At 38.4% G+C, this 18655-nt stretch overlaps 1 protein-coding gene across 12 annotated transcripts in view; it reads right to left on the bottom strand.

Moving 5' to 3' along the window:
* Positions 1 to 18655, bottom strand: part of CPLANE1 (ciliogenesis and planar polarity effector complex subunit 1) — a 147222-nt gene that overhangs the window by 43475 nt on the left and 85092 nt on the right. For 8 of the 12 annotated variants that reach the window (XM_047861791.1, XM_047861755.1, XM_047861783.1 and 5 more), the window contains 10 exons: positions 17671 to 17964; positions 16713 to 17483; positions 15089 to 15255; positions 13637 to 13769; positions 12701 to 12755; positions 8082 to 8186; positions 5471 to 5542; positions 4114 to 4235; positions 3581 to 3776; positions 3212 to 3361 (listed from right to left, as the gene is read on the bottom strand). In XM_047861791.1, coding sequence (XP_047717747.1) covers positions 3212 to 3361; positions 3581 to 3776; positions 4114 to 4235; positions 5471 to 5542; positions 8082 to 8186; positions 12701 to 12755; positions 13637 to 13769; positions 15089 to 15255; positions 16713 to 17483; positions 17671 to 17964 — 2065 coding nt within the window. The remainder of the gene's footprint in view (positions 1 to 3211; positions 3362 to 3580; positions 3777 to 4113; positions 4236 to 5470; positions 5543 to 8081; positions 8187 to 12700; positions 12756 to 13636; positions 13770 to 15088; positions 15256 to 16712; positions 17484 to 17670; positions 17965 to 18655) is intronic. The other 4 variants (XM_047861730.1, XM_047861793.1, XM_047861721.1 and 1 more) reach the window with 3 other exon arrangements.

Here is an 18655-nt window from a genome sequence, read left to right as displayed (position 1 = left end):
ATTCCAATGCTGGCAATGGTGGTTGTATTATCTTCCCCTACCTGTTTTGGCCTTACTTTTTTTTTTTTTTTATAAGGAATCTCTACACCTAACTCGAGGCTCAAACTCATGAACCTGAGATTCAAGAGTTGCATGCTCTTCTGACTGATCCAGTCAGGCACCCCTGGCCTTACCTTTTTTAGCTTGACTCACAGTACTTTACCATCTATCCTTCCTGTTTCTCAGCAGCCTGAAGTGTCTCCCTTAGTCACTCTCAGGAAAGAATTTCATATACAAACTTCACGTAGAAAATGTAGCAAAAGAACCAGACATGCTCAAAATCCAGAATGGCCTACATACATAATGAAACATAGCTTCCCTTTCTCTGGAGAATCTGCTCCACTTCCACTGACTAATAGCAAAAATCTAGGAGGGTTAAATACTGAGTTCCACTGACACTGAAATGTTCTCCCTCTGTCCATCCAGCAAAGCTCTGCTTGCTATTAATAGCTGAAAGCATTCCTTTTGGAGATGGTTTCTAAAATAGGAAGCTGCTGTCATTCAAAATGGTGAGCAAGTATCACTAAAAGCAGAAATTATTATTTGTTTTGCTTGTTTTAAATACTTAGGGACCCTGTCCTTCCTTCTGCCAGCCTTTTGCTATAATACAAATCCCACTCAACTCTATTGTATAACTATATTCTGAATTTTTGAAAAAAAAAATTTTTTTAATGTTTATTTACTTGTGAGAGAGAAAGACAGACAAAGTGTGACCAGGGGATGGTGGTGGTGGCGGGGGGGGGGGGGGGGGGGGTGGTGTGGAGAGAGGAAGACACAGAATCTGAAGCTGGTTCCAGGCTCTGAGCTGTCAGCACAGAGCCCGACATGGGCTTGAACTCACGAACAGTGAGATCATGACCTGAGCCGAAGTCAGATGCTTAACCGACTGAGCCACCCAGGCGCCCCTATATTCTGAATCTTTAAGGTATGTTATATAAATACCATGATGGAATTTATTTTCAAAATACAAAACTCTTCCTTTTCATTGGCATTTTAAAGTTGCTTGATTTAATAAGGGGAGAAGGGTCCGCTGACATATTTTTATAACCAGATCCAGAGAATGATCTTCCACAAGGTGGAACAGACTTGATCTCACTGATGAAGGAAACTAACCTGTAGCTTGTAAGTAATTTGAAATGCTGGCTGAGCACAGTCAGGGATCACAGGGAGATGGGTGTGGTTCCAGTTGATGGGTGTGAAAATGAAGGGAAACTAATTAAGTAGCCCACAGGTATTTGGCTGGATGTAACCCACATGACAACCCTATGAGGTTGTATCTCACAGAGATACAAGTAAGGATCAGATAAAGTTAATTTACTTGCAAAAAGTATCCAAACTCTGAAGTGACAGAGCTGGGACTAAAAACCAGGTCTGTTCTATTTGAATCTAAAAGTTAACCTCTGGGGTGCCTGGGTGGCTCAGTCAGTTAAGCGTCTGACTTTAGCTCAGGTCATGAGGTCACACTTCATGGATTCGAGCTCTGAGCCTGTTTCAGATTCTGTGTTTCCCTCTTTCTCTCTCTCTGCCCCTTCCCCATTTGTGCTGTTTCTCGCTCTCTCTCTCAAAAATAAATACTTTTTTTTTAATTAAAAAAATAAAAGTCAAGCTCTTTTCACTTCCCCACACACTTCCCCAGCCTGAAAGATGGTTAGCTTCATACATTCTCCCTCCAGTACCCATGCACCAAACAGCCCCAAGACAGGAGAGAGAAAGGGCAAAGGCTTCAAAATCTGAAATGCTAGCACTTACTGGTACACACAGCTGTAACACACATGCCCCAACACATCCTAAGGTGAGGTTTCCTGCCACCCATCCTTCCTCAAATCTCCTGAGTGCACATTGTTGATACACAATTAGCAGGCAGGGCTGGACTCTGCCCCCCCAGCATCTGACAACCATAAGGCTGGGTCCACTCCTCCCAACAGCTGTGGAACCCAGAAGAGAGACTGAGCTTCTATTGCAGGAAGTCTGATTGCATATTAAGATTATTCTAATTATCTACTGGATGTAATAACTTTAGGTTTTGGAGAAATATTCTTATAAATCTTACAAATATTTAGCAATAATACATCTTGATTTATAACTATAAACTGAATGTTTTATTAGTAATATTTTATGGTTGGCTACATACTTGTGTATTTTCTTTGTGCTATTCTAGAATCTCCCACCTTTTTAAAGTTTATTTTTGACGAAGGGGTGGGGGGGAGAAAGAAAGAAGAGCACGTGCACGTGTTCAGGGAAGGGGTAGAGAGAGAGGGAGAGAGAGAGAATCCCAAGCAGGCTCTGCACTGTCAGCCCCAATTCGGGGCTCGATCTCACGAACCATGAGATCATGACCTGAGCTAAAATCAAGTGTCAGAGGCTTAAGTGAGCCGCCTCTCCTACCTTTTTAAACATGAGAATTTCGGGGCGCCTGGGTGGCGCAGTCGGTTAGGCGTCCGACTTCAGCCAGGTCACGATCTCGCGGTCCGTGAGTTCGAGCCCCGCGTCGGGCTCTGGGCTGATGGCTCAGAGCCTGGAGCCTGCTTCGGATTCTGTGTCTCCCTCTCTCTCTGACCCTCCCCTGTTCATGCTCTGTCTCTCTCTGTCCCAAAAATAAATAAACGTTGAAAAAAAAAAATTTTTAACATGAGAATTCCTTTTTAACACCAAAGCACTCATGACATCCCACAGGATATTTATTTTAGCCTCCTTACTTAAGAAAAGACATATGTGGGGGCGCCTGGGTGGCTCAGTCGGTTACGCATCCGGCTTCAGCTCAGGTCATGATCTCACAGTCCGTGAGTTCGAGCCCCGCGTCGGGCTCTGTGCTGACAGCGCAGAGCCTGGAGCCTGCTTCGGATTCTGTGTCTCCCTCTCTCTCTGCCCCTCCCCTGCTCATGCTCTGATTCTCTCTGTCTCAAAAATAAATAAAAACATTTAAAAAAAATTAAAAAAAAAAAAAAAGAAAAGACATATGTGGAAACAGAGCTGTAGTCTCCTTGCAAAACACCCATGAGTCCCAGCCTTGGAACCATGACTCTACCTCATTTACCTATCTGCCCCCACTCTCCTTACCAAGGGAAAAGCCTTTTCCTGGCTTCTTTTGCAATTACCAAGTTTTAGAGCTTATCTCTATACAACAGTAATTTAGAGAAGGGGGAGAATCATGTTCTACAGCTAGACCATTCACCTGTGTCCTGCTGTATTTCTGACGGTATAGGTGAGGCGACAGCAGGCTCCTCCTCTTCTGAAATTGCTGCCCTCCAGCTTCTTCCATCTAGACAGGATGGAGACACTTTTGCAGGTTTAAAAAATACATCTGTGGTGGAAGTGGCAGACTCTATCAAGAATATGAAAAGCATACAAAGATTGATTCTAACCTTCTAAATAAGGTATTTAAGAGACGAGTAGAACATTTCTAGATGTGAGTATAAACATCCAGAAGTATAGTAGGTTTGCAAGAGGAGTGCTAAGAGACCTAAGAAGGGGGAATGAGGCTATACTGAAGAATTTTCCAAAATGTTTTTAACCTACTTAAAAAGCAAGAAAAAATTATTACCTTCACTCTTAAAACTGTGCAGGGGGACAGCATTTGTAACTGAAGCTGCCATATAATGTAACTCTGCAGAAGATGGGACTTCCAGATGATCACTTTGCTGTCTGATAATATTATCATCTGAAGGCTCTTCTCTGACAGGAAATTCCTGTAGATCATCAGCTTTAATGTCAACAACATTTATGTAAGTGTGTCCAACCTGAACCAAAACACATAAAATCAAAGAGAGTTACATTCTTTTTACTCGATAGAGCCACTCTGAACCCTCCTCCCCTATAAAAAAAAAAAAAAAGTTTAATCCTAAACAAGAGGAGCTTATATGAATTTAACTTAGGGAAAGCTGCAGGAAGTATGTGTTATGGTCTTAGCTTACAATACTTTGGGGCATAATTTCTAAATCTTAATTTTTTGATCTTTTCAACAAAGTAGCAGATGAGATTTTAGCCTCATTTCATCTATACAAATGAATAATGGAGATGACCATAATAAATTTTAGCACAAAGGTATTATTATAACCTCTGAACAAAGCACAATACCAAATTTAGTGCCGGATCAGATGGTGAAGGTGACAAAGGTTTCTCTGATATTTCAGTGGAAAGTTTGAGATTTAAATTTACATCTGGTGCCAACACTTCAGGAACATTCAAAGGCTCATGTTCTGAAAATTAAGAAAAGAATCATCAGGAATATTTAAAAAATCTACAAATAACTCCAAGTCATTAGCATTGTAACAAGTAAGCAACAAACAACGTAAAATATTTTTGTTAAAGATCTAAGTAGGGGGCACCTTGCTGGCTCAGTCAGTGGAGTATGTGGCTCCTGATCTCAGGGTTGTGAGTTTGGCCCCAGGTTGGATATAGAGATTACTTAAAAATAAAGTCTTAAAAAAAAAAATCAAAGTAGAAGCTTCACAGGTATAAATAAATTTATTCTATCCTAAGGGCAATTTACTCTGGAGTAATTAATAATTAAATGCAGATTGATTAGTGCTTTTTTCATATGAATGATTCACAAGAATAAAGTGTCTAAGTAATGTCAAGAAAATGCTGTAATTTCCTATTTCCATTTCAGATATATTAAGTCATGGTTTTTTTTGGAGACTTCAAGAAAATCAGTTTAGGAAATTAACCCATAACTAATTTGTTTTTTTATTCTCAACACTGTTTCTTATTATTTGTTTGTTTTAACAGCTTTATTGGGATATAATTCACATCCTTTAAAAGGGCACAATTCACAATTCAGTAGTTTCTAGTATATTCACAGAGGCCCTGGCTAAATTTTACCCCTTAAAATGTTTAACATTGAAATTTTACAAAAGTCACTAGCTTCTTTTCAAAAGTACAATAAAGAAGCCTGTCACAGTAGGTTAGCAAATGGTCTAACTCTGTGCCTTCTGTCGTAGGACTCTAATTTTACTTGCTAGGGACCCTGCAGCACAAGTAGGGGTGGGGCAAAGGGAGAGGGAGTGAGAAAATCTTAAACAGACTCCCCACCTAGCACAGAGCCCAACCTGGGACTCATTCTCAGGATCATGAAATCATGACCTGAGCCGAAACCAAGAGTCAGACACTAAACCAACTGAGCCACCCAGGTGTCCCCTAGCATCTTATTTTTAACAGAACATTACTTTCAAAATTCCTATGTAAAATATAACTTCTCATTTTATTGAATACTAGAAACTTGGTACCAAGGCTTAAATTTAAACCATATGACAACCAAAAACCTAGAAAAAAGGAAAGTGAAAATACTTAAATTATCATTCTATCTCTATGGATTCAATTGATTGATTTTATTCTTGTTTTTATGGATGGTGGTAACTCTTGTTTTGGCATCACAAAAACATAATCTTTAAGTAGCAATGCTATTAGCAGAAAAAAAAAGAAAAAATCACACCTGATATGGAAGAAATGATTTGTTCATTTTTACAACATTCAGAAACAACTTCTTGAGAAGCAGCTTTTTTATCTTGTAGTCAATGAGGAGATTTGAAGTGAAAAGAAAAAAAACAGAAAAAAATTAACAAACAAAAATTAAATACATGAAGGCAGATTTTTAGATATCATGTATTAAAGGTAGTAGCTTACAAATTTAGTTTTTAAAAATTAACGATAATTTCAGATTTTATTATTATTTACCCTGGGCCTGATACCTGCATGATAAGAGACTTCTAGCAAACAGGTTGCCAGCTTTAGAAGACTACATAGCAACAAACTACCTTCAAGGCTTTCGCAAAGGCTTTAACTTTTAAGAATGTTTCCCAAGTGTGTATTCACCATTTGCATCAAAAAACATCTTCTACATGCTCAACCTCATTCAGATAGAAAGAAAAACTAAATAGTAAGATGCATTTTCATGACCTGTCAGATGAGTAAAGATAAAAGAGCTAAATCAACATGATGACAAAAAAAAAAAAAAAGAAAAGAAAAGAAAAGAAAAACCTCTCATATATGAGAAGATACTCACTGAGGCATTATTTATAGGAGAAAAATACAAGAAACCACCTAATACATTCAACAATAAAGAATTAGTTAGGGGCATCTGGGTGGCTCAGTTGGTTAAGCATCCAACTTTGGCTCAGGTCATGATCTCTCAGTCTGTGAGTTGGAGCTCTGTGTCAGGCTCTATGCTGACAGCTCAGAGCCTGGAACCTGCTTCGGATTCTGTGTCTCCCTCTCTCTCTGCCCCTCCCCCACTCACAATCTCTGTCTCTGTCTCTGTCTCTCTCAAAAATAAATAAACATTAAAAAAAGTTTTAAAGAATTAGTTAAATATTTTATGACACAGCTGGAAGAAGGAATATGTTTACAAAGTACTTTTTCATGACGTAAATGTTTGGCATAAGCAGACATCAAAGTGAAAAGCAAAGGATCCAAAATATAGGTAACTTCTGTTATCCAAATCTAATCCATTCTAAAAAAATGTGCTGCATAGTCAAATACCAGGAAACTTTTTAAATGGGGGAGAAAAAGGTGTTCCAGCCTATCCAATACTGCCAAACATTAGTAAACACTTCTTAAACATTTAAATAACTATCCATCAAAGATTACTAAATATAAGGCATTTTGAACATCACTTCTTAACTAATGTTCATTTAATCCATTAGTTTGTGTGCAATATGCAATAATACTGACCATATCTGATAGAATACAGATGCTATACTGCAAACATATAGTATATGCTATAATGTAAGTAAATATATAGTATAACACAAATAAATACTATAAGTATATGCTACAGTGCATATACTATATACGTATATATATACACTATGTATGTTAGAACTATAATGTAGATAAATACTGAGTAATATATTAAAGAGACTGAGTAGAGAATGTCCAAAGGTATCTGGGTAAAAGACAAACACTGGGACCCACAAAGGGTTAAATTCTCAGGGAAGATAGTAATAATATTTGGAAGATGAGAATTCAGACACAGAGGGAGGACACCTGTACTATCTACTGTACCAAACTATGTAAAATGTGCAACAGAAGACTGAAAGAAAAATCATCAAAATGTTACTTCTAAGTGGCATGATTACAGTTAATTTCATCCTCTACATAACTTGCTACATTATCCAAATATTCTATAATGATCATATATTATTTTGAAACCATATCAATAAATATTATTTTATAATAACTTAAATTAGAGGTTTAAAAAAGCATTTGCAAGGTTCTGAACACAGTTAAGAGCAACTGTTTCCTACATATCATAGAAAAGAATTGCGACAGCACAAAGGCCGGAGCACTTACACTAACGAGGAAGTTTGTCAGGCAAAATTCCAAATAATAGGTCCTTCAACTTTTCTTTCCTCTGTTCTTGGACATAGTTACGTATGCCCTTCCCACAGCAAATCCAACCTAGTTCTCTTCCTGACTCAGCTTCACCAGCCACAGCCCCAGGTCTCTCAGTCTTAGGCACGAAATCCCAGTGAAGGCAATTAATGGCGTAGAGAACCCAAATTCAAAACATTGTCTCTACTGATTTAGGATGTAGTCCACGGTATTTTGAGCAAAAATTTCTATTGTGTATTACTTAAGTTACCATAAATTCAAGTGAAATTTTAAAGTTTAAAATTTGTCAGGGCGCCTGGGCAGCTCAGTCGGTTAAGCATCTGACTTCAGCTCAGGTCATGATCTCACAGTTTCATGAGTTGAGCCCTGCATCGGGCTCTGTGCTGACAGCTCAAAGCCTGGAGCCTGCTTCAGATTCTGTGCCCCTCTCTCGTTCTGCCCCTCCCCTGTTCATGCTCTGTCTCTCTCTGTCTCTCTCTGTCTCTCTCTCTCTCTCTCTCTGTCTCAAGAATAAACATTAAAATATTTTTTTTAAGTTTAAAATTTGTAAAGTATACACCAGGGTTGAAGACAAGAACCTGGGATGAGTAACTACTATCACATCACTTAAAATTCACTTTAAATCATTGTTTTGAAGAAAAAAATTTAGGCATATGCAATGTTGCAAAAAATATATGAATTTTAAAAATTAAAGTAAAATAGCATTTTACCTGGGTCTGTATTTGTACTTGCATCCTGACATTCTACAGCTTTCTTTCTTACACAGGCCATGAAATGCAATCCAGCTGAAGTTTTAATATCATTTTGTAGCATTTCTTAAACATAACAAAACATTGAAAGCAATCATTGAGAAGCCAACATATCCAAAAGCAGAGAACCTAACTCAAAGGAGGTGAGGTATGAGGTGCCCAGATGTTATCAAAATTGACTTTTTAAAAAAATTTTTAATGTTTATTTATTTTTGAGAGACAGAGCATGAGTGGGGAAGGAGGGACAGAGAGAGACACACAGAATTCGAAGCAGGCTCCAGGCTCTGAGCTGTCACCACAGAGCCCAACGTGGGGCTCAAACTCATGAACTGAGAGATCATGACCTGACCCAAAGTCTGAAGCTTAACTGACTGAGCCACCGAGGCGCCCCTAATATGGACGTTTTGAATGAGGTGGTGCCTACATTAACTCTCAAAGGCAGCTCAGTGAATTCAAAACCAAAACTGTGGAGGATTCTGTATGTCTAGTCTAGAAACCTAGATGTTCTTCTGGCTGATGAGGATCTAGTAGAAAATGTTATGCAAGAAAATGATATGGTCAGATTGATTTTCTAGAAAAACCACCCCAGCCAGTGCGTGGACCGTAGATTGGAGTGGATAAAAGTGAAGACAATCAGATAGATGAAGGCACTGCAATAGTTCAAATAAGAACCTCTAGCAATGGTGAGGAGTGGGGGCCAGAGGACACATTTACAAATTACAAAGGAGGTAAAGGGGCACCTGGGTGGCTCAGTCAGTTAAGCATCCAACTCTTGACCGCAGCTCAGGTCATGATCTCACAGTTTGTATATTTGAGCCCCAAATCGGGCTCTGTGTGGTCAGCTTGATATTCTGTCTCCCTCTCTTTCTGCCCCTCCCCTGCTTGCTCTCTCTCTGTCTCTCTCTCAAAATAAATAAAAATAAACTTAAAAAGAAGGAAGTAAAATAGGGAAGACCTGCTCATTGACTGGATGAGAAGGCAAGGGAAGACGGAATTCAGATAGCCAATGTTTTGGGGTTGAGTTGGTAGTGACACAAATGAAGATGGAGAATTAGGAGAACAAACCAGTTGGTGGCGAGGGATAACAAGTTGAGACTGTATATGCTGCACTTGAGTTAATTTCCACCTAAGTGGAGAAGTTCAGCAGCAAGCAGAATCAAAATCCAAACTCTATTATCGGAGTTTGGGTTTAGATGTGGATTTTCCTGGGAGATCATCCAGGAAGACAAAGTAGAATAAGAGATTATCAGTGTGTCTGGGTGGCTCAGTCAGTTAAGCCACCGACTTCAGCTCAGGTCATATCTCATAGCCTGTAAATTCGAGCCCCAGGTCAGGCTCTGTGCTGATAGCTTGGAGCCTGGAGTGTGCTTCAGATTCTGTATCTCCCTCTTCCTCTGCCCCTCCCCTGCTCACACTCTCTCTCTGTCTCTCAAAAATAAACATTAAAAAAAAATTAAGAAAAAAAAAGAATAAGAGATTATCAATTATGGCACATGGTAGTATAATAAACATACATATAGGGGCACCTGGGTGGCTCAGTTGGTTAAGCGTCCTGACTCTTGATATCAGCTCAGGTCTTGATCTCAGGGTCATGAGTTCAAGCCCCACATTGGGCTCCGTGCTAGGTGCGGAGCCCACTTAATACACACACACACACACACACACACACACACACACACACACACACATAGTCTTCATCCTTGGTTCTAAGCATGAAGTTCCTTAAGTCTTTGGAATTTCTTGAGTAATAGGAGTGTCTGTCGTTATATCTGAGTTTATGCTAATGAAGTGACTCTTGTTAGGCCCCTAGATAGCTTCAGGATAGGTGCTGGTCACTAAAGGGCCGAAGCACATGGTTAGAGGGTTAGAACTATACTCAACCCCACCGCACCCCTACCTCTGGGGAGGGGAGAGCAGCTGGAGATGTAGTTCAATCACCAATGGTTAATGATGTAATCAATCATGCCTTTACAATGAAACTTCAATAAAAATCCTGAAACAATGAGGCTAAGGGGGCTTCTGGATTGATGAGCAAGGGGATGTGCTGGAAGAGTGGTATATCCAGGGAGGATATGGAAGCTCTGTGCCTTCAGTCCCCATACCTTCCTTTATGCATCTCTTCCATTTGGCTATTCCTGAATTGTATCCTTTATAATAAATCTGTAATCCTTAAGTAAAGCATTTCTTTAAGTTCCTGAATCACTGTAGCAAATTAGTAAACTTGGAGGGTGAGTCATGGCAATACCTGAATTTGTAGTTGCCTGGACAAAAATGCAGGTGTACAGGGACCTGTTTGTAGCTGATAGCTTGAATTGGTCAGTCTTTTGGGACTGAGCCACTAATCTGTGACATCTGTGTTAACTCTGGGTTATTGTCAGACTTGACGTGAATTATAGGACACCAGCTGGTGTCAGAGAAGTAGAGAATTATTGTTGTTTGAAATACACACAACACACATCCATGGGAATACTATGCCATTAAAAATGGCATTGTAGAGGGGAGCCTGGGTGGTTCAGTAGGTTAAGCATCTAACTCTTGATTTTGGCTCAGGTTGTGATCTCACAGTTCGTGAGATCAAGCCCCATGTCGGTTTCTTTGTTGACAGCACAGAGCCTATTTGGATTCTCTCTCTCCTCTCTTTCTGCTCTTCCCCTGCTTGCGTGCGCTTACTCTCTCTCAAAATAAATAAACTTAAAATGACATTGTAGAATATCTAATATAAAAAACATATATAAATAAAATGTATACATATGTATATATGTAATTACAGATATATATGAGTAAGGACATTCAAAAAATGTTTATTCAAAAAGGTTTATTCAAAAAAGGTTTATTCAAAAAATAAACCCTGGGGGAATATTAACACTGGCTATCTCTAAACAGAAAAATTATGAGACAGGCACCTGGGTGGTTCAGTCGGTTAAGTGTCTGACTTCAGCTCAGGTCATGATCTCAGTTTGTGGATTCAGGTCCCATATGGGGCTTTGTACTGACAGTGTGGAACCTGCTTGGGATCCTGTCTCTCTGTCTCTCCCCCCTCTCTCTCTTTTTCTCTCTCTCAAAATAAATAAATAAACTTTTTAACAATGTATGGAAGATTTGGGGGGGGGGGTAGATTTTAATGTTCTTCCTATTCCTATTTGTATTTTCTCAATTTTCTTCAGTGAACAAGTATTACCTTCACAATGCCGAAAGAAAGAAAGAAAGAAAGAAAGAAAGAAAGAAAGAAAGAAAGAAAGAAAAGAAAAGAAAAGAAAAGAAAAGAAAAAAAACCCAAACCACTGTTAAGAATGAAAAAGAAACTGGTTTTAAGACAAGTGAGTGGGGGGGCGCCTGGGTGGCGCAGTCGGTTAAGCGTCCGACTTCAGCCAGGTCACGATCTTGCGGTCCGTGAGTTCGAGCCCCGCGTCGGGCTCTGGGCTGATGGCTCAGAGCCTGGAGCCTGTTTCCGATTCTGTGTCTCCCTCTCTCTCTGTCCCTCCCCCGTTCATGCTCTGTCTCTCTGTCCCAAAAATAAATAAACGTTGAAAAAAAAAATTTAAAAAAAAAAAAAAAAAGACAAGTGAGTGGGAAAGAATGCTAAATGGATTAGCAAGCTAAGCAAGCAGGTCAGTTAGGAAAAAAAAACTGCTTGGTTTAGGCACGCAAAGGCTTGATGCAGGGCAGTGATATCAACAAAGAGAGGGAGGACCACATCAAGGACTGAGTGAAGGAGTGGGACAACAAAGGTGAGGGGTAAACCAAGGGTGACTTTCAAGGTAAAAATCTTCACCGATCAAGTGAATGGTGACATCACTACTGGCAAGATGCCAGTTTAAAATTTGGACATGTTAAGTTTAAGGTGAAAGTAGAAAAGAAAGATGAGGGAGGGTAGATGTGTCTTTGAGTATCATTTGAGTGTAGCTGAAGTCCTGAGAGTGACCGTTTGTGTGTATGAAAATTACTAAGGAGAAAGCCCTGGGGAATACATGCATTTGGTGGCAAGAAGTAAACTGACCAACTAAAGAAAGAAGAGAATTTACTATCTTCTAAGCAAGTACTCTTTTCTGAACTGATTCCTTACTTTAATGTGCATGTATTTTCTATGAGGAATTCGACAGGCATGTTCTTCCATAATTTCCTTTTCGGCCTTATATATCAGTATCTTATTTGAGATTCTAATTAATTGCACTGCTATACGGTAGAGATCGCAAGTTTTTTCCGTAAAGGGCAAGATAATAAATATTTCGGCTTTGCATTCTATGTGGCTCTTCTTGCAACAAGTGAACCTTGCTGCAGTGCAAAATTTGTCACAATGTGTAAATAAATAGGCATGGCTGTGTTTCAATAAAACTTGATTTACAAAACAGGCATGGTCTGGATCTGGCCTGTGGGCCATAGTTTGTCAACCAGTGCTCTACCGGATAACACATCAAAACACAACGCGCGCGCGCGCGCACACACACACACACACACACACACACACACACTCAATCTTGTCAAAGATAAACTGAAAATAATTGTCTCATTTTTATACACAATTCTAGAAAGCTGATTTTAACTTTGAACTGAGATACTACATTAATCATGCTTATACATACCAAAAGGAATGTCAAAATCATCCAAAGGCTGGGAACCACCATGTTCTTGTTGCTCCTAAATGAATCCCCAAATGATCAATCTTGTAACTCAAAGACATTCATTATTTGGGGGGCAGCGGGGGTGGGGGGAAGCAAACATTCAATAGCTAAGAGAATTGTTGAATTTTTAGGTATAGATTTGAAACCTATCCTAGAAATATTTATTTACTCTATCAAAGTAACTCTACGAAGGAGTTCACAAAACTCACAAGTCAAACAATAAAAAAGAACATTACTAATTTAATGCAGTTACTAAACGGCAATGTTCTCTACTACAGAGCAGTTTTAACACTCAAATAGTAACCCACCGTATCAAAACTGCTCAGGAAGTCAACATTTTTACTAAGTGCCTCCCCACATGCTCTTGAGGACTTAGTGAAGTGTGCTTTTAAAAAATCCTTATAAACAAAACTGTTCATGTTTATTTAATTTGTTGCAAAAATAAGTAAACAGTCATCAAAGTTAGAAGGAATGTTTGAAAAGATCTGACTTAAATATATAGGTTACATAACAAACCTATGTGTGGGAAATGCTGGAGGCATCTAAAAGAGATTAAACTGTATTAGGAGCAACCCAAAGAACATATATGGTATGCATTAAGAGATCAGAGAAAAAAGCAAGGAGTGATTAAATATAAGAAAGTCACACCGGCAGATGCTCTACACTATAGTTTTTGATTTACCACCAACTTGCTTTTCACATTTGCAACTGTATGTCCACTGTTCCATGAAGGGATGCAGCAAGGTTTATATATCTGCTTCACATCTTAAATGATGTAAAGATTCTCCTAGTCACAATCAGAAGCTTCGGCAATCAGAAGACTAGATAAACCACAGAGACATTCCAAACTCTGTGTACACGCAAAGCAGGGAAGAATGTATAGCAGTTTTTCTGTACCTTGGATTTCATAACTATTTCTGAATCATTATCATTAACAATGGAACTCTCTGGTTGGAAAGCCACACTTGGTTTTCTCCTTATCTTCTCTGATATTTTTTCTTGCAGCTCTTTCTCAGCTCGTCGTCTTTGTCTGTTAAATAGCATAAAATATGTTTTTACTATTTTAGTAACATCAGTTTTTTTACTTATATCATGCTATACAGGGAGACAGTTATCAAAATTATGTCAATAAATTATTTTCAATGGTATATAATTAAATTAGCAGGATACTCTGCTAGAACACAAGCAAATATAAGCAAATGTCAGGGGCACACGAAAGCTGTTTCTAGTTCCTCAACTACTGAACTTTTTCTGGAATCTCAGGTCAGAGGCATACCTTTTAGGTAATTTTCAAACTCTCTTTTCTGCAGACTCTAAGCTGACCTCAGAAGCCCTATGGGATACTTCCACTGACCCTTTTGAAGAAGTTAAGCACACTTAAGTGACCTTGAAATCCCAGCAAGGAGGAAAGAAGGCCCAAAAAGTCAAGAAGAAGACTTACTTTGAAAAGGGAATACCTGAAAAAGATGGAAGGAAGGAACTATTTCTGGAAAAAGGGCACTGGTATCAGATTTTAGGGTCTGATAAATGTGAAATTTTAAAAATATTTTCTGGACTCAGTAATAACCTACCAGTCAATACATTTTTGAATACCCATTATGAATAAAACATTATAAAGGTTCTTTATTAGAAGTCACAGCCTTGCTTTTTTACATGCATGTTTCTTAGTGTCCTGAAACAAGTCACATCACTTACCCCCCTGCTCCTTATGTAAGAATCTGGAGGATATGGTAAGATGAATAACAATATTACTTCAGTGTATTAGTACATGGAATATTGCATGAGATGCCAAATGTTTATCCTACAAAATAAAACTGCTCATAATGTTACAGAAAAATGTAAAAGAATCTTCTGGCCTAAGAAATCCAGTAAGGGGGCGCCTGGGTGGCTCAGTCAGTTAAGGCTCCGACTTCAGCTCAGGTCATGATCTCGTGGTTTGTGAGTTCGAGCCCCGTGTCGGGCTCTGTGCTGACAGCTCAGAGCCTGGAGCCTGCTTCAGATTCTGTGTCTCCCTCTCCCTCTGCCCCTCCCCTGCTCACACTCTGACTCTATCTTTCAATAATAAATAAACGTTAAAAACATTAAAAAAAAAAAAAAAAAAGAAATCCAGTAAGGAATTCCTTAATAAAATGGAAAAAATAACAGTATTTATCTGTCACAATATAGGAATTTTCCTCATCACAAGACGTGTTCAAATGCATGACACTTGATATGAAAATAGAATATTCAATTGTGTACAGGCTGGGAGGTTGAACCAGATAACTTTCACTTTTCTAACTATATTTTTTCAACTAATAATAAATTTGCAGATAAGTGACAGTCTCAAATAAAATTCCACTTAAAACTTGCCTTTTTTTACTGTCCTTTCCTTGTCTTGCTTCAGATGGTTCTATTTTGACCTTTAGAAGCCGAAGGTGTCCAAAATCGCCTTGTTCAAATAAATTAGGTGCTAGTTTCTCTTGGCTTTGTTTGAATGCAATGAGGTTCTCAAGGGGAATAAGTTGTGGGTTTTTGAACTATAAGAAATAAAGCATAATAATTTAAAGTTATAAACCTCAATTATGTAATACATTAAAAATTTTTGAGAAAAACCTTTGTTTAAATTAAAATGTGAGAGACAGAACATGTCAAAGATAACAAATTGATTTGGACTTGTAAAACGAGTAACTAGAGCTTAAAGAATAAATAAGTTTAGAGTGCTAGAAATTCCAGCTGGGTCCTCCTACTTCAGAAGCTAAGCTGGAAGTCCTCACCTCCTTAATTTCTATTCTATGTTAAAAATCTTATAAATAAAATACATAATGTCTATCATTTGACTTAAAATTCTTTGGAACAGGGAGGATACAGACAAGTAGAGGTTATGGATGGGATAGATTAACAGTGTGTTGACAAATATTGATGTCAGATGATAGAACTTGGTTCATTACACTGTTCTAATAAAAAAAAATTTCTTTAAATCCCCCTCAAAATGTCTACTTTTCTGTACCTTTAATCCTTTTTGTTCATAATATGTTCAGAAAAAAAGGCGGCATGATAAGTACTTCTAAAGAGTGACCATTTCTTTTCCCAGTACTATCTTCAAATATTAAAATTAAAAGTGTACCAGAGAATTTCAATTACCTTCCTAAGACAGTACTACTGACTTAAAAAATTAGAGTGTAAACAATTTGAATTTCATAAACTAAAGCTTACAACTTTAAAGGGGATTTTGTGGGTTTATAAACATTCAACCTCTTAACTACTTTAAAAATACACCATTATGTACAACTACTTACAGGCCTGGGTCTATTTAACAATTTTAAACTGTAACAGATTTGAAGGCAATCATATCACAATTACTAGGAATGTTAAATAATATATGTGTGCACACTTGTACGTGTGCTCTCCCTTTCTCTACACACACACACACACACACACACACACACACACACACACACACAACTTTACCCATATGAACAAGAATACCGATCATTTTATTTTACTTATTTCTTGTCTGAGCAGAAGAAATACCTATGAAAAAGTCTGACAAATTCTGGTATTGGTATACAAGACAGATCCAAAAGCTTTAAAATACCTAATTACCATTTTAAACTGGATTTTTATGTTATTTCCAATAACAGAAGCATTAGTTTTATTTAAAAATTTTTAGAAGCATTATTTTTAAAAAAGAAATGTGGAAAGCCACAAGAGACTCTTCAATACAGAGAACAAACTGAGGTGTTGGGTGGGGGGATGGGCTAAATGGACAAGGGGCATTAAGGACACTTGTTGGGATGAGCACTGGGTGTCACATGTAAGTGATGAATCACTAAATTCTACTCCTGAAATCATTACTACACTATATGTTAACTTGGATTTAAATAAAATTTAAAAATTAAAAAAAAAAAAAAGGAATGTAGTGTAATTGCACGTATAGGATTTATGGTATGAAAAATGCAGGACTGCTTTTGCATCACTCTGCCACAATCATTACCGTATTTTCCGGGGATAGGCACGAATGAAGTAATGAAAGCCTTGGGTATTTTCTTTCTTCTGCTACAGTTCTCATAGGTATTGAGGGAATTGTTACTGATGCTGTTGAGGCAGAGGAAAATATATAAGGAGGCTTAAGTTGCAGGTGCAATAATGGAAGTCCGAAAGAATTCTGAGGCCATATTTCAAGGGACCCTGGCTTAACATCAAGTAGTTTTTCTGGTTTTATAAACACTGAAGAGTCCTGTTGAGATGTCAAATTTTCATGTCCAACACACTGATCCACGTTCACACGCTTAGGGATTTCTGTAATTACAGATTCTGCCCATTTCTTCTGCTCCATTGCTTTTTTTGTGGCTTCAGTATTATACTGGCTCAAATTCAGATGGGGCACTGAAGTCATGTGCATTGCTTTCCGTAGCAATGGAGGCTGGAAGGAATCAGATAATCCCCAAGCCTCTCTGGGCTGTGGCGGGGGCCTGAAGGGAACTTGTGGGGCTCTTCCTGTATGGAAGGAAAGGGGCTTAAATTCATGCTTAGGCTGAAACTGAAGCAAAGGAAAACCATCACCAGGCCTGAAGGTTTTTGCAGCTGGGATTAGTCTAGGTGTCTTCAGAATGGCAGAAGATGGGGACAAAAGGTAGAGGGCAGTACTTCCAGCAGGAGCTGAAGACAGTGCAGGAGTTGGTAAGCTTTGAGATGCTGGAGTTAATCCTGTATTCTGAGGTGGGCCTTCTGACTCACATAAAGGAATACTCCCATGTGGTATATTCTAGAAGAGAAAAAAGCTATTATGTAAGTTTAGAATATATTACAAACGTCTTATTTTGTTAATGATGTTCAAAGTGTTTTGAAGGGGGCGGAATGTAATAAGTGCTAAAAAGTTATTTGCTCAAATCACAAAAAGCCAACAACTGAGCTACTAGAACCATTTTTAGTGATATTTTTAAATGTATTACCTGCACATTTCCATTACTATTTTGATCATCCTGCACAATTCCTTTATGGCAGTGTGGACTCTTCTCACCAGGCTCTCTGGTATACTCTCCCATGGACTGTGGCTTAATAAAAGATTTCTCCTTAAAATTTCTACTGGTGTCATCAACATCACTACTCCCTCTTGTGGGGTTTGATACTTGGCTTCCCACCAAACGAACAGGCTGAGACTGCTGTAGAAGTTGATGTATATCTGGGAGGTTGGCAAAGGATGATCCTACTATTTGCATTAGGCTCATGAAGTTGATCTGTTGCAGCTAGAATAAAATAAAATTTAAACATTTTAAAATATAATGAAAACAATCCAAAGAATCAACAACAATCATCTGAGTATTTCACAACAGTCATACTTTTAGTGTTTGTTTGTTTGTTTATTTTTGAGAGATAGAATCAGAGCATGAGCAGGAGAGGGGCAGAAAAAGATGGAGACACAGAATCTAAAGCAGGCTCCAGGCTCTGAGCTGTCAGCACAGAGTATGACATGGGGCTCAAACTCACAGAGCTGTGAGATCATGACCTGAGCCAAAGTTGGCTAAGTCAGCTGAGCCACACCCAAGCACTCCCACAACAGTCATACTTTTGTCTTACTATCTGTCAGACCCATGAATGCTGAGCAGGAAGCAAAGCTGGGAGAGATTCTTTTTAAAGGAAGAAAAGAATAGCTCCCTGCTTTCAAGAAGCTGTCAACTGGAAATATAAAATCATAATGAGACTTGGGACTATCAATAAAGCAGTTTACATAAACATCCCGGGGACCATAAAGTAGTGATCTGATGGGATGAAATGAGGATAATTAAAGAAGTCCTAAAATGAGTGTGTTGTGACCAGGTTTTCAGTAGGAAAAAAAAGCAAAGAATAGCAAACAGATGAAGAATGGAGAATTCCATAGAAAGGCTGACTAGGTGAAAGGCAAAGGCATGCACCAGTGGTTGATAAACTCTGCTGCAC

The sequence above is a fragment of the Prionailurus viverrinus genome, chromosome A1 (genome assembly GCF_022837055.1).
Source record: "Prionailurus viverrinus isolate Anna chromosome A1, UM_Priviv_1.0, whole genome shotgun sequence".
Classification (NCBI taxonomy): domain Eukaryota; kingdom Metazoa; phylum Chordata; class Mammalia; order Carnivora; family Felidae; genus Prionailurus; species Prionailurus viverrinus.
This window is presented reverse-complemented; position numbering and strand designations above follow the sequence as displayed.